This window comes from Grammomys surdaster, unplaced genomic scaffold, assembly GCF_004785775.1.
Source record: "Grammomys surdaster isolate TR1022 unplaced genomic scaffold, NIH_TR_1.0 125561, whole genome shotgun sequence".
Classification (NCBI taxonomy): Eukaryota; Metazoa; Chordata; class Mammalia; order Rodentia; family Muridae; genus Grammomys; species Grammomys surdaster.
Genome location: NW_021620408.1, coordinates 476,599 through 490,124, shown reverse-complemented (window position 1 = coordinate 490,124; position 13,526 = coordinate 476,599). Strand labels below are relative to the sequence as shown.

Genomic DNA, 13,526 nt, shown 5'->3' with positions numbered 1-13,526 from the left:
TCTTTCTTTCTTTCTTTCTTTCTTTCTTTCTTTCTTTCTTTCTTTGAGACAAGGTTTCTCTGTGTAGCCCTGGCCATCCTGGAACTCTCCTTGTAGACCAGGCTGGCCTCCAAATTCAGAAATCCACCTGTCTGTGCCTCCTGAGTGCCGGGATTAAAGGCGTGTACCACCACCACCTGGCTTAATTTTCCTCCTCTTCCTGCTCCTTTTTGAATCATATTTTATTTGTGTGTTCATTTGTATAAATGCAGGTTCCTGTGTTCTCCCTGGCTCCACTGTTTAGAAGCTTGGATGGTAGAGCTAGGAGTCTTCATTATTATCAATGATCCTAGAAGACTTTCCTATTAAGACCTAAGGACTACATATCTCCATCCGGTATAACATATTCAGAAGCCCTGAATCACCAGGACCTTATTTGCTGGAGCCTGTCAGCATCTCAGCTCTTCTCCATTCCAGGCACCTCCGTGGTGTGGAGGTAGCCGAGCTGACCCCCATCAGGAAGGGAGCCATAGGCAAGTTTCCTCTGGATGAGGCATTGTGGAATACCTCTGTAATCAGCTAAAGCTAAGCAAATGGAACACTGGGATTTTCTGGGGCTTTTTAGTAGTCAGGCCTGCTCCCACTGTGTGGGCATAGGAGACTCAGTTACTTGTGGATGTTTTATTGTGAACTTTGGTTTGGATACTTTTCCATACTAACAAATAAAACTTAATTTTTAATTAGGTAATGCATAAAAGTTGTATAAAACCCAAAGCTTTTCACACCCCCTTTCCTTACCCTTTTCCTCTCCAGATCAGCACTGTTAACTCCTCTTCTTTAAAAACAAGTACTAGGGTCCTGGGAAGTGTTCACTGGGAAGAGGCTCTTGCCGTGCAAGCAAGCACGAGGGCCTGAGTTTGGAGCCCTGCATCCACAGAACAAATGGCATGTGTGGTAACTGAAGTGCCATGGGGGCAGAGGCAGGAGGATGGTTAGGGCTTGCTGGCTGCCAGCCTCATTCCAGGTTCAGTGAGAGACCCTGTCTCAAGGGAATAAGGTGCAGAATGATAGAACAGGACACCGGATACCCTTGTGCACATGTTCACAGTTACACACACACACACACACACACACACACACATCACATGTGCATACACTGTGCACACATCATTCACAGTAGTCTGTTCCTTGCTTTCTTAGTGTATCTTGTAAACATCTGTTCTTTTAAGCAGTCACAAATTGTTTCATTACTGAGAGTGTTTCATTTAACCACACGCCCATTGTGATGAACATTTAGGCTGTTGGATTTTTTTTTTTTTATAGCCTAGGCTGGCATTGAATTTGTAATGTAGCTGAAAATGACCTTGAGTTACCGATTCTCCTGTCTCTACTTTATAAATGCTGGGATTACAAGTGTACCCCCTTGCCGGGCAGTGGTGGCGCACGCCTTTAATCTCAGCACTTGGGAGGCAGAGGCAGCTGGATTTCTGAGTTTGAGGCCAGCCTGGTCTATAGAGTGAGTTCCAGGATAGCCAGAGCTACACAGAGAAACCCTGTCTCAAAAAACCAAAAAAACAAAAACAAAAACCCAAACAAAAACCAAGTGTACACCTTATGCTCAGTTTTTAAATATGTAAATATGTGTGTGTGTATGTGTGTATATATATATATATATATATATATATATATATATATATATATGCATGTGTGTACATATATTAATAAGCCTGCAGCATTGCTACTTAAATTTTGGTGTATGAGTGTATTAGTATACTTGCAGCATTATTTCTTATAGGTGAAAATCTTTAATTGGCGAGTTGAGAGTTCACATGTTCTATAGGTGTTCCGTAAAGATCTTAGCTCATACTGATACCATGACACCATGGCACCAGAGAGTTGGAACCACATTTTGATATATTTTTTTTTTAATTTACTTTCTTCTGGAAACAGTTTATTTCACAGTTTAATTATGTTTTCTTGGTCTTTTGAGACAAGATACGGTTGATTACAATGTCATTTTATCCTCTCCCAGCTTAGGAACCACATTTTGTACTTGGTAGAAAACTATCAGACTGTGGTGATTGTTGGAGAGACGGGATGTGGGAAGAGCACCCAGATTCCGCAGGTGAGCATTGCTAACGTTGTGCCGCACAGACTGCAGTTTGGAGGACTTTGTACTCGGGGTGGTCTTTCCTGTCATTACTGTGATCAAGGTCTCCTCTCAAGGACTACTCGTCTCAGATATTCTTGTTAAACTTATGAACTTATGATTTTTGTATTAATAATAAAGTTAATAGTTGCTTTCAATTTATTATATTTTCAAAATAGGGAGTCTTTATGCTTAATCTGTCTCTTGGTTCTTCTATCAGATTCGATGTGCTTGTAACTTCCTAACATTATCAAGCCTGAGGTCTGTCATCTGTCAGATAATTTGCCCAGTTATGCCTCAATATACCTGTGTTGTTTCCTTTCTTGGTGACTTAGCACAGTGCAGGGTCACTTGGAGGGAGGGTTGTTTGGAATGATGGCATCAGATAGGAATCCAGCTGTGGTTCTACTTGCAGTACCTGGCAGAAGCTGGCTGGACAGCAGAAGGACGAGTGGTCGGAGTGACCCAGCCTCGCAGAGTAGCTGCTGTGACGGTAAGTTTCTCTGTGTAGCGTAGATTCTGTCTGCCCTTTCTGTTTTCTTGGTCAGTTCCTTCTTATTTCCTGAAATAATACAAAGTAGTAGAAGTTACTCCTTAAGAATTTAGCTTAAGAGAGCTGGGCGGTGGTGGCGCACGCCTTTAATTCCAGCACTTGGGAGGCAGAGGCAGGCGGATTTCTGAGTTTGAGGCCAGCCTGGTCTACAGAGTGAGTTTCAGGACAACCAGGGCTACACAGAGAAACCAAAAAAACCGTGTCTCAAAAAACCAAAAAAAAAAAAAAGGAATTTAGCTTAAGAAGAGCTATGATTGGAAATTTTGCAGAATTGATAGCTGTTGTTATGAACCTTTTAGCAGTAAAGTATTTAGGGAATAAAAGTAAGTATATTTGTTTAAAGCCCATATCTGCCAGCAGAAGCATTGTGGATGCTTGCAAGTGTCACTTCACATTTCTCTCCACGGTAGGGGGGAGTGGTTGGAAAAGTGGCTGCAGGCTGTACAGGAAGGCTTTTCTAAGTGTGGGGTTGTGGTCATGTTTTTGTGTATTAAGTACAGTGAGAGGGAGGGCTGAAACAAGATAGTAAAATAGGGCGCCTCTGGACCTGGAGAAACATTTTTATCACAAGAGAATTTATTAAAGCTTGAAAACAGAAAAAGATGACAGAAAGCCTTCAGAATGTTTTCACAGTGATTTTCCTCTCCTCTCTTCTTTTCTTTGTGAGACAGAGCCTCACATAGCGGAAGCTAGCCTCGAACTCAAAGCAGTCCTTCTGCCTAGCTACCCCGGATACTAGAAGTGGTGGTGTGTGCCTTAAGTGTTAGCACTTAGGAGGCAGAGGCAGGTGGATCACTATGAGTTTCAGGCCAACCTGGTCTACATTGCTAGTTCAAGACCAGCCAAGGATATATAGTGACACCCTGTGTCAAAACCAAAAACAAAACCACTACCAACAGAACCCAAGTGTGAGCTTCTGCACCTGGCCTGTTTTCAAGTCTGTTATGAGAGGAGCCAGACTGTCTGCCTCTCTTCCTTCATCAGTACAGCACCATGATTTTCATTTTAAGATTCATAACATTTTAGAAATTCGATGTTATTAAGATTTTATGTGTTACAATTATTTTATGTGTATGGGTGTGTTGCCTGAGGGAATGTCAATGTACTATGTTCACACAGTGCTCATGAAGGCCAGAAGAAGGCATCAGGTCCCCTGGGACTGAGGCACCATGTGGTAGAGACTTGAACCCAGGTCCTCTGGTTGAGGAGTCAGTACTCTTAACCACTAAGCTGTCTCTCTTGCCCCACATTCAGTAATTAAAAAAAAAAAAAACATGTTTGAGAATGTTTGAATGTGGTCTTAATATACCATTCTTTTCTTTCTTTTCTTTCCTAGTCTCCTTCGCTCCCCCCACCCCCACCCCCAACCTCCTTCTTCTTCGTGGTTTCTGTGCTGCGATAGAGCCCAGGGCCCACTGCGCAAGCGCATGTAGCTCAGCACGCCCAGACCCAGAAGGAGATTCTTGACTCAAATTTTTGTTTCCTGGAATTGCAGACTTTGCTCCTTTGTCTTTTGGTACTGAGGTCCAATAGGGTGCCCCATCTTTCTGGCTGCTTTGTCTACTTGAATGGGTTCCTTTTCAAAATGGTGTGGTTTGTTTTCCTCCAGATGTGGATAAACTCCTAAGTCTCCGGTTTTAGCTCTCTCTGTCCTATTATGGTGTACTGTTTTCTAATTGCTTTCTTTTCTAAGTGCACTGTGTAAGTATATATCCTTTGTTTTGAGTATTGACAGGTGCCCCCCCAGATATACTCTTCTCTAGGACTTCCTGTAAATATACAGTGTTGGTAGTTTCGTTCGTTTGTTTGTTTTAGGGCAATTGGTTAACGCAGAGCCTGGTGCTGCCGGGCCAGTGCTGTAGCAGGCTCCTTCCTACTCCAAGCCCGGTGCTGATTATTTTTAGTCATGCTTATTCCATTTGGTTCCTTTTCATTTTTATCTGAGTCTTTGAATCTTTTTAGTATAGAAGTAAATATTTAGAATGAGAGATTATACAATAGTCACAAATACTAAAAGCGGGTAATGCCATAAACATGAAAAACACCCAGAAAGAGTATGGTTTTATCAGTTAAGTCTGCTGGACAGGCACGTTTGTATAAACTTTCCTCCCTGAGTTTTGGCTGCCTTCCACTGATGGCCCGTGCACACAGCAGTGATTCTCTGTTATTCCTCGTGGGGAAAGAGCAGTCTCTCAGTCTTTTTTCTCTGCATGTGCCCAGCGTGCTTATGTTTTGTTTTTGATGCTAGAAGGTTGTCTTTGGTTTGTAGATGGTTATCAATGACATGGCATAAACGTTTGAGATCATTGCTAATTTTGGACAAACCTCTCATCTTCTTTGTTGTGTGTATGTGAGTCTAGACCACCACTGAAGCCTGGCTCCAGCCTGTGCACCTGAGACTGGCTTCTCCCTGGCTTGCCTGAGACGTTGCTTGATTTAGTTTCAACTTGATGTTGCTTTGACAGTAGCTTTCTGTGGCTGAATGCTGCACCCCCACCTTCTGGCTACTCGAGGCATTTAGACTTTCGTTGTTATCTTTTGAGACAATGTCGTCGTCAAGTAACTCAGGCTGGCCTCATCCCTCTTGATCCCCCTGCTTCTACTTCTGGAGTGCTGGAGTTAGAAGGGGACTTGGCGGGAGGAAGAGAGAGAGACAGAGATACTATAAAAAAATAAATAGGACGCTTGGAATCTGCAGTGAGTTAACTTTTTATGTCACTGAAAGATGACTCAGCTAAAAATTGGAGCCGTTTTCCCTGTGTGTGGTTTGAAATCCCAGCTCTTAATCAGTTTACATTTTAGCTCCAAGTTTGTAGCTACAGAGCGCATCCCGTGCAACTGCAGGCTTTCTCTTGATAGAACAAAGAATGCTTAAATTAACCATGAGCAGTGACATGCTGCAACGTTAAAAAGCTAAGACTCAGATGTGCCATGTGCACAGACTGAGCCCAAGAACGGACTCCAGAAGTTGTGCCAGATCTCTGTGACAGGCAGTTAAGTAAGGAAGGTCACTGGTTTCACCAGTCCAGGTTTAATCCCCAGACCAGGCCCTCCTCCAAGATTTGGGACCATAGAAGCCACGTGTTTGCAGACGTGAGAATATCCTGCTGTATCTCACCCACCATGCTGACAGGATCTCAGGTCCAGCGTGCCAAGGCATAGTGGTTTGCTGACTGAGATCTGTTAAGTTTGATGCACTTGTGGAGAATACAATGTAAGCAGTAGAGGTGAAAGCTTATTAAGCCAACGGAGGGTCAGCAGGATGGCTCGACAGTGAAGGAGCTTGTTGCCAAGTCTGATTATCTGAGTTTGATTTCTAGGAACCGTATGGTCGAGGAAGAGAACTGTCTCCAACAAGTTGTCCTCTGACCCTCACTATACATCTACACATACTTTAAATAAATAAATATAGATAAATAACCAAACAAACAAAGCCAACAGAATACAACGCTGTGTGATTATAAATGGTGAAACAAAAATGGTTGAGAATAAATCTTATATACATAGCTAATGTATCTATATATTTATTTGAAAATGAGAAGCTTGTGCCCATAGCCTAGCCTGGTCTAGAACTGGCAGACTGCCTGCTTCAGCCTCCTGGATGTTGGTATTATAGATGTGTGCCACTACACTTAGTTAAAATTGTATGAACAATTTGTATTATTTTTAGTCGTGTGTCTGTATGTGTGTGTCAGTGAGTGCTGGTGTCCATAGAGGCCAGACACGTTTATCTCCTTGGAGCCAGAGTTAGAGCCACTGAATGTGCTGCTGGAACAGAACTTGGGTCCTCTGCAAGAGCAGGACATGCTCTTAATGACCAAGCCATCTCTCCAGTGCAAACACACAAGCACACATGCACACACCCACGGTTTTTATCTGTGTAGTTATACAGATAGTGAGGTAGCAAGAGTAGAGGAGTTGGGGTTACTTTCCCACCTACAAAATGGTTGTTTTTAATGAGTTGGTTGGTTCGTTTGTTCTCATTTTTCCCAGCCTGTTTCCCTGCAGGCTCCCAGTGTCTCCTCACAGATCCTCTGTGCCTTTTTCTGAAATGTGAAGGGGGGGTTAGTTCAGAACAACCATGGTAGCTAAGCCTCCTGGGAAATGCCAGGCATGGAGAGATACACCCTCCAGAGGCAGAGCCGAGCAGGGTGCGTCTCTGCTTTCATAAGACGTTTTGAAACACCGAGTGGTGTGAACTGGCTGTTGGATGATTGATTCCGTGTGGATCTTGTCAGATCTATAATTTCAAGTCACTGGGTGGGGCTACTTCTGATCTTCATGTGCTTGTCAGTTTCTTACGCATCAATGGCAGGTAGCGCCAGGCCACACTTGGTGGGGACAGCTGAGTTCAGGGAGTCTGTGCTCCTGGGCTGCCTCAGGTCCCTTCTTGGAGCAACTGAATTCCAAACTCAAACTAGAGACTGCGGGGCTTGGGCCTGCTTCCTCCGGCGGGCTATGCTGGGTCCTGGAGCCTCACGGCTTAGCTTTGTTCTTTTCAGTTAGGCTGTGTAAATAGCAAATGTGGAACTTTCTTTGAAAAAACAACCAGTAAGTGTCATTGCCCCTTTACACTGGTTGTGCCCTTGAATCCTCTCCTTTCCAAGTAGCTGGGTTTACAGGCATGAGCTACTGCCTGGCTTTTATTTCAGCTATTTTTTGTTAGTATGTAAACTTTGGACTTTTTGAGATAGTTTATGGATCTAACTTGATGGATTTTTAAACATTTCTCTTCTCTGTCTCTCTCTGTCTCTCTGTCTCTCTGTCTCTGTCTCTGTCTCTCTCTCTCTCTCTCTCTCTCTTTCTCTCTTTCTTTCTCTCTCTGTATGTGTTTGTGTGTGTGTGCACATGCAGGTGTTGAGGCTAAAAGACAACCCCAGGTGTCATTCCTCAGGTGCCATCTTGTCTTTTGGAAACAGGGTCTCTCCTTGGCTTGGAGCTCACTGGGAGGCCAGCCTTAGAAATCTACTGGCCTCCCAATCTGGGATTTTAATATCATGTCTCCACTCCAGGCTTTGTGTGTGGGTGATGGGGGCAAACACCAGGCCATCTCCTCAGCATTCCCTCTCCCCTTTTAAAGATAGTCTTATTGTGTTTCCCAGGCTGGCCTTGAACCTTTGATTCTCTGTCCCCTGCTTCCCAGAGCCTGGGGTTATCAGCATGTGCCACAGTCCTTCCTAAACTGTCCTTTCATTTATAGTGTGCCCAAGGTAGTCCTCATACTCTCGTGCTTTGTCTTCTCCTGTACTCTGTTGTGGTCACGTGGATCCTCCATTTGTCTGTCCTTTTTCAAAACCACGTTCTTGTTTGCATTGGCTTTCAGGAGTGTTGGTAACTGGAACACATTTGAGAATTGAGTTAGGCATTTGGCCTTTGGAATATGTTGGCCTCCAAAGACAGGGTGAACTTGACCCACTTCTCTGTTCAGTCATCCTGTTCCTGCCTTCCTAGGTCAATCTTATTTTAAGGTGTGTGAACATGAAAAGTTACCCATTGCTGTGTGGTCTGGGGTGGTTGAGTGCTCATTGTTTCCTTTCCATCCCCCTTGCTTTGCTTTGGTACCAGATTTAGAGCTGAATCCTCCTTCTCTTCTTCCCTCCCTTCCTCTTCTTTCTCCTCCTTCCTTCTCCTTGTCCTTCCTTTTCCTCCCCTTTATGAGGATCAGAACTCAGACCTTTTGTAAGTGTGGTACTGCCAGGCTGGCTTTAGATTTGAATCTGTGGCTTATCTGAAAAGACTGTAGTGTCTGGAATTTTAATTTTTTATATTGGCTTAGATTCTTTGAATTTTACATAAATTTCTTTGGCTCTCTCTCTTCCTGTCTGTCTGTCTCTTTCTCTTTGTCCCTTTTCCTTTCTTCCTCTGGTGCTAGTCATTTAATCTGGGGTAGGTAAACACTTGACTCCCAAACTACACCCACAGCTCAGTTTCCTCAATATTGATCTGTAAAGTCATTGTGTGATTTTTCTTTTATTTTGTATGCTTTCTGCTTTTTTTTTTTTAATTTTTTTTACATTTTGGGACAGGGTCTCACTGTGTTCCTCTGGCTAGCCTAGGTCTGCTGTATAGACCATTTTGGCTTCAAACTCACAGGCATTTACTACTATGCTTAGCTCTTGTTTACTGTCTTAAGTTGTCCCAAGGCCATGACAGAATGGAGATATGTGTCATTTGATCAGTCAGTATTCACTGCTCTCTAATGACCCGCTTCTTTTATTCTCATTGTTCACATCCTATTTAATGTGAGCTTTAAATTTTCTGTAGTATGTGCTCTGTGCAGTAATTAGTGTGTCTCTATTTTCAGCATGATCTTTCTTCCCAAAGGTTGCAGGCAGAGTAGCCGATGAGAGGGGTGCAGTGCTGGGCCACGAGGTGGGCTACTGTATCCGCTTTGATGACTGCACCGACCCACTGGCAACGAGAATTAAGGTGAAGTGCTGAGAGTGACTTCTAGGGTGGGTAAGGGAGGGGACTACTTGGGAATAAGGTCCCCTCAGGACATTCGTCTTCTGTGAAAATCAGAGTTGTTTGAATGAATCCTTGAGTTTTAGCACAGACAAGAACACAGAAGTAATATTTCTCCCTGATGTATGACTGGGGAGGCCGAGGCTTGTGAGGTCAGTGGCTCACCCTTTATGTGTTCACTGGTGGTGGTGTGAGGATGCAGAGTTCCCTTTTCTTATACACATGCTATAAATACAGAAATAAAGCTGTACAGACAGACACAGGGTGAACTGGTGTAAACTGGGCCAGCGTGGGATTCATTGGGGCTGACTAGTTAGAACTATCTAAGTAATAGATTGCATCTCAGCCATACTTGCCAGAGTGGCTAATAATAAAGTAATTAGCATAGGGTAATTGGTGGTAGTCAGTTCGACAGAGTCTCCTGCTTGCCAGTGTGAACCACTGTTGGATACTGCAGTAGACCAGTGAGCAAGGTGCTCTGATGAAATGGAGCGAGGTCCTTAGACCCAGGCGCCTTCCAGACTGGAACATGGGAACTACAACTGTCCAGACGATCTGAGGGAACACTGTAGCCATTTATAAGAAAATGGACCTTGGTCTAGTTAGGGTTTCTATTGCTGGGATAAAACCGTGACCAAAAGCAATTTGGGGAGAAATGGGTTTGTTTCTGCTTACCGCTTGTAGTCCATCATCCAGGGAAGTCAGGGGAAGCACAAGGCAGAAACTAAAGCAGAGGTCATGGAGGAGTGCTACTTACTGGCTTGCTCAGCCTGCTTTCTTACACACCAAGGATAAAGTGTTTAGAGTGCCAGTGCCCACAGTGAGCTGGGCCCTTCCCCATCAGTCTTCAGTCAAGAAAATGTCCACACGCTTGCCCACTGGCCAACCTGGTGAGGGAATTTTCCCAGTTGAGATTACCCTTCCTAGTAGCAGTGCCAGGGTGATATAAAGCTAACCAACACAGACCTTATTTTCCAAATTTTTGTTTCCCATGTTGTCAGGTAAAGGAAATAGGTGTTTATGCCTTATTTGTATGTAAGCAGTCAACATTGGATGGGAGATTAGTCAGGTGACTCTTTTTGGGTCTGTGAGAAGCTGTCTGTTAAGGCTCATTGTAGAACTTTTCACTTTTGCTTCTGTGGGGCTGACATTTGGTAGCAGGGCCAAGCCAACTATCTTAGAAACACATCCCACTCTTAGAGTCCAAGGGAGATGACACATGCTTAGCCTTGTTAGTGCACTGACTTTGTTTTGGGGGTGAGAATAACAGTACCCACTCGTTACTGCCCATTTCTGAAGTGTTGTATTAGTGTTCATCAGTGAAGTCCTATCATGTCATTTGTTGGGTGAGGACTGAGCTCGGAGATGGTAAGCACTCAGGTTGGGTTTTCACAGCAGGTAGAAGTAGGGCCAGCTAATAGTAAGGACAGGCAGAAACAGCAGCAGCAGAAGCGCTGGCAGGGTGACTCGAGCCCACGCTCTTCTCTGCACCTCTGTTGGTGGAGGTTGAGGTTGAAAGGATGCTGAGGAGTTATCTGAGGCTCACAGCTCATTAACATAGTAAATATGGTGAACAGAGACTCACTGTTGACTATAGACTGATTGCCTGGATGCTCATTAACATTAGCAACTAGGTCAGGCAACACAGAGACGGTGCTGAAAGGTCTGCAGCCCAGTGTGGGATCTGTTTGTTTGTTTGTTTTTGTTTTTTTTGCAAATAGTTCCATTGCTGGTTGAATAAAGCTGCTGGGGTGTATCCTCACTGCTGTCTGGGGTTGTTGTTGCGTGTGAACCGAGATTATACTTGAGCTTGAATCATCAATGTAAATAGATTTCTCTATCTTTGTATTTTTATTTTTTTAGTTCCTTACAGATGGCATGCTGGTCAGAGAAATGATGGTTGATCCATTGTTAACAAAATACAGGTAAGCATGAGTTCCTGGGCCTCCCTAGTGTTTCCACACGCACTTATACACCGAGAGGGGATCGTTAGGGTTAGCAGCTGAGATTTGGGGCAGCTCAGCTCTCCTCAACCGTCTTCTTTGCCATGGTGGCTCTGTCTGCCCTTGGTGGATAGTGGTGCCTCTTATTGGCAGTGGCAGTGAGTACATTAAGTGAGTACATTAAGTAGGCAGACACCAGCATGAACAAACAGGCTCATGCACATCTGTCACTAGAGCACTTGCTGCCTTATCTTTGTCCATCTTGCCTTTGACATGCTCTGGGAATTGCAGTAACTACAGAACCACAGCCCGCAGAGATGTGACTAGCCAGTGTTTGGACCGTCCCACCCCCTTATCATTTTGCAAAGCTGGGGATGGAACTTGGGGTCTCACACATGTTAGGCAAGGGTCCCACTTCTGTCTTCTGGACAGCATTCTGTTGGATGCCATACACAAAGTCCATGTGAGGGCTGAGCTCTTCCTCCTCTCAGTGTCTTTGCCCATCACCGGGAGCACTAGGGTTGCCCCACAGCTTTGGTACTTGAGAGACAATGCCCCGTTCCTCTTCCTCTCCCTGCCCGGCACATGTGTTTCGCAGCTATCTCCTCTGTCTTTGGCTGCTCTTGTGGCTTTAATGTCATTGAGGTGCCTGGGCTTTGTTATTCAGTGTGTTCTGTGGGGTTGTAGATGATACATACCAGTTAGAACCAGCTGTTAAATTCTGCTGGGATCTCGGGTAAGGAGTAAGCTCTTTATAAATACTGTGCTGTCGTTCTCACTAAGGTTGTTGAAATCACGCATCGTCGGCCGAGAATGACTTGAGTTTTCTTTTAATTCGATGTCATTACCTAAGGGCTGAATACCCAGAGGTCTCTTTGATGGCCAGGGTAGAATTGTGTGGAGTGTTCCATGCTCACTGAGCGTGTCTCTCTGAATCTTAGTGTCATCATGCTGGACGAAGCCCACGAGAGGACCTTGTATACGGACATTGCCATTGGCTTGCTGAAGAAGGTATGACTCCAGCATTCTGGTTTCTAAGGTTTTGTAGTATATATGTTTTGACACAGTGAGATTGGATGATATGAGTTAATTTATATCTTACATGTTTAATATTATATCAAGGTGATTCTCTTCACCATGAAATAGTCTTTGAAGACATTATAATTATTATTTTTAAAGATTTTATATTTATTTTGAGATTATGTGTGCGTCTGTTTGTGTACCACATGCATGCAGGTGCCTGCAAAGGCCAGAAGAGGGTATCAGGTCCCCAAGAGCTGGAGTAACACATGGTTGTGAGTTGCCTGAAGTGGGTGCTGGGAGCAGAAGCTCTGTAAGAGCAGCCAGTGCTCTTAACCCCTGAGCCACCTCCCAGCCCCTGAAGACAGTGTTTTGAGAATCTGCGCAATGGCTGCTGGTGTCTGCCACATCCTTGTAGTGTTTGGCATGTGTGTGCCTAGGTGTGTGTCGGGCCTGTGGCAGTGAGCACTCTCTAATTAAATGTGCTGCATTTCTAGTTCTTTTCTCTTTTTAACTCTTCAATATTCAAAAAATATTTCAAACGTACTGAGAGTGGAGGCATCTGTAATGACATACTGAGAGTGGAGGCATCTGTAGTGACCTTGTTGTTCAGTGTCTGGTTTGGCTTCCGCCTCCACTCTCAGTCTGTCCTTTAACGTTATTATTGTGGCTCTTTTTGTTTTGTTTTGTTTTTTTAATTTTTTGTTTTCTCAGCATAAATCCTCAATGACAAGAGCCTAAAAAGAAATTGTAGATGGGGATGACCAAGAACTGTGGCCTTGGGAAGACTGCCTGGGTACAGATTTTGTCTGTCAGATCTATGCATCTCCAAGCCAGTGTCTGTCTGTGTGTCTGTGTGTCTGTGTGAATATAAACCATTAGCCACCTGTGCAAGTTTAGATTTGAATTGTTGAAATGGGGATAAAATAACATTTTGATCTTTGCATTGGCTCTTCATAGCCACATGTGGCCAGTTGCTACTGCCTGGAGAGGGCAGACTAGGAGCTACTTTTTGGGGAGGTCTGCTGGGCAGACCTGTTGGATGTTGTAATTTGTCATAAGACTTAAATAAGGCAACACAGATCTTAGGATGACATCATACATATACCTTTGTACAAATAAAAGGATGCCCCTCTGACTGTGTCTGTCCACAGTGAAGTGAGGGGAAGCTGGGTTAGGTTTCAGGTGCTCGTCACCTCCTCAGCCTTGTGTCTCTGTGTAGTCTACACACTGATGGGCTCTGTATGTCTCCTGAAGCGGTACACAACTAGGAATTTATAAACTGCCTTTGTTGCTATCTTTTTTCATTATCTTTTGGCCAATGATCAGACTTTTTGATGTGTATGAGGAATTTTCTCACTAGACTATCCCTACTAAGGACAGGGAAGTAAGAGAACACTTCTGCCCAGGCTTCACC

General features: G+C 44.1%; 1 protein-coding gene across 2 annotated transcripts in view; it reads left to right on the top strand.

Annotated features, from left to right (window-relative positions):
* Dhx35 (DEAH-box helicase 35) overlaps positions 1-13,526 on the top strand; it is a 70,689-nt gene that overhangs the window by 12,648 nt on the left and 44,515 nt on the right. Inside the window, exons 3-7 of one of the 2 annotated variants that reach the window (XM_028786571.1) lie at positions 2,012-2,104; positions 2,544-2,621; positions 8,986-9,110; positions 11,010-11,071; positions 12,031-12,100. In XM_028786571.1, coding sequence (XP_028642404.1) covers positions 11,025-11,071; positions 12,031-12,100 — 117 coding nt within the window. In that variant the 5' untranslated portion in view covers positions 2,012-2,104; positions 2,544-2,621; positions 8,986-9,110; positions 11,010-11,024. The remainder of the gene's footprint in view (positions 1-2,011; positions 2,105-2,543; positions 2,622-8,985; positions 9,111-11,009; positions 11,072-12,030; positions 12,101-13,526) is intronic. The other variant, XM_028786570.1, reaches the window with a different exon arrangement.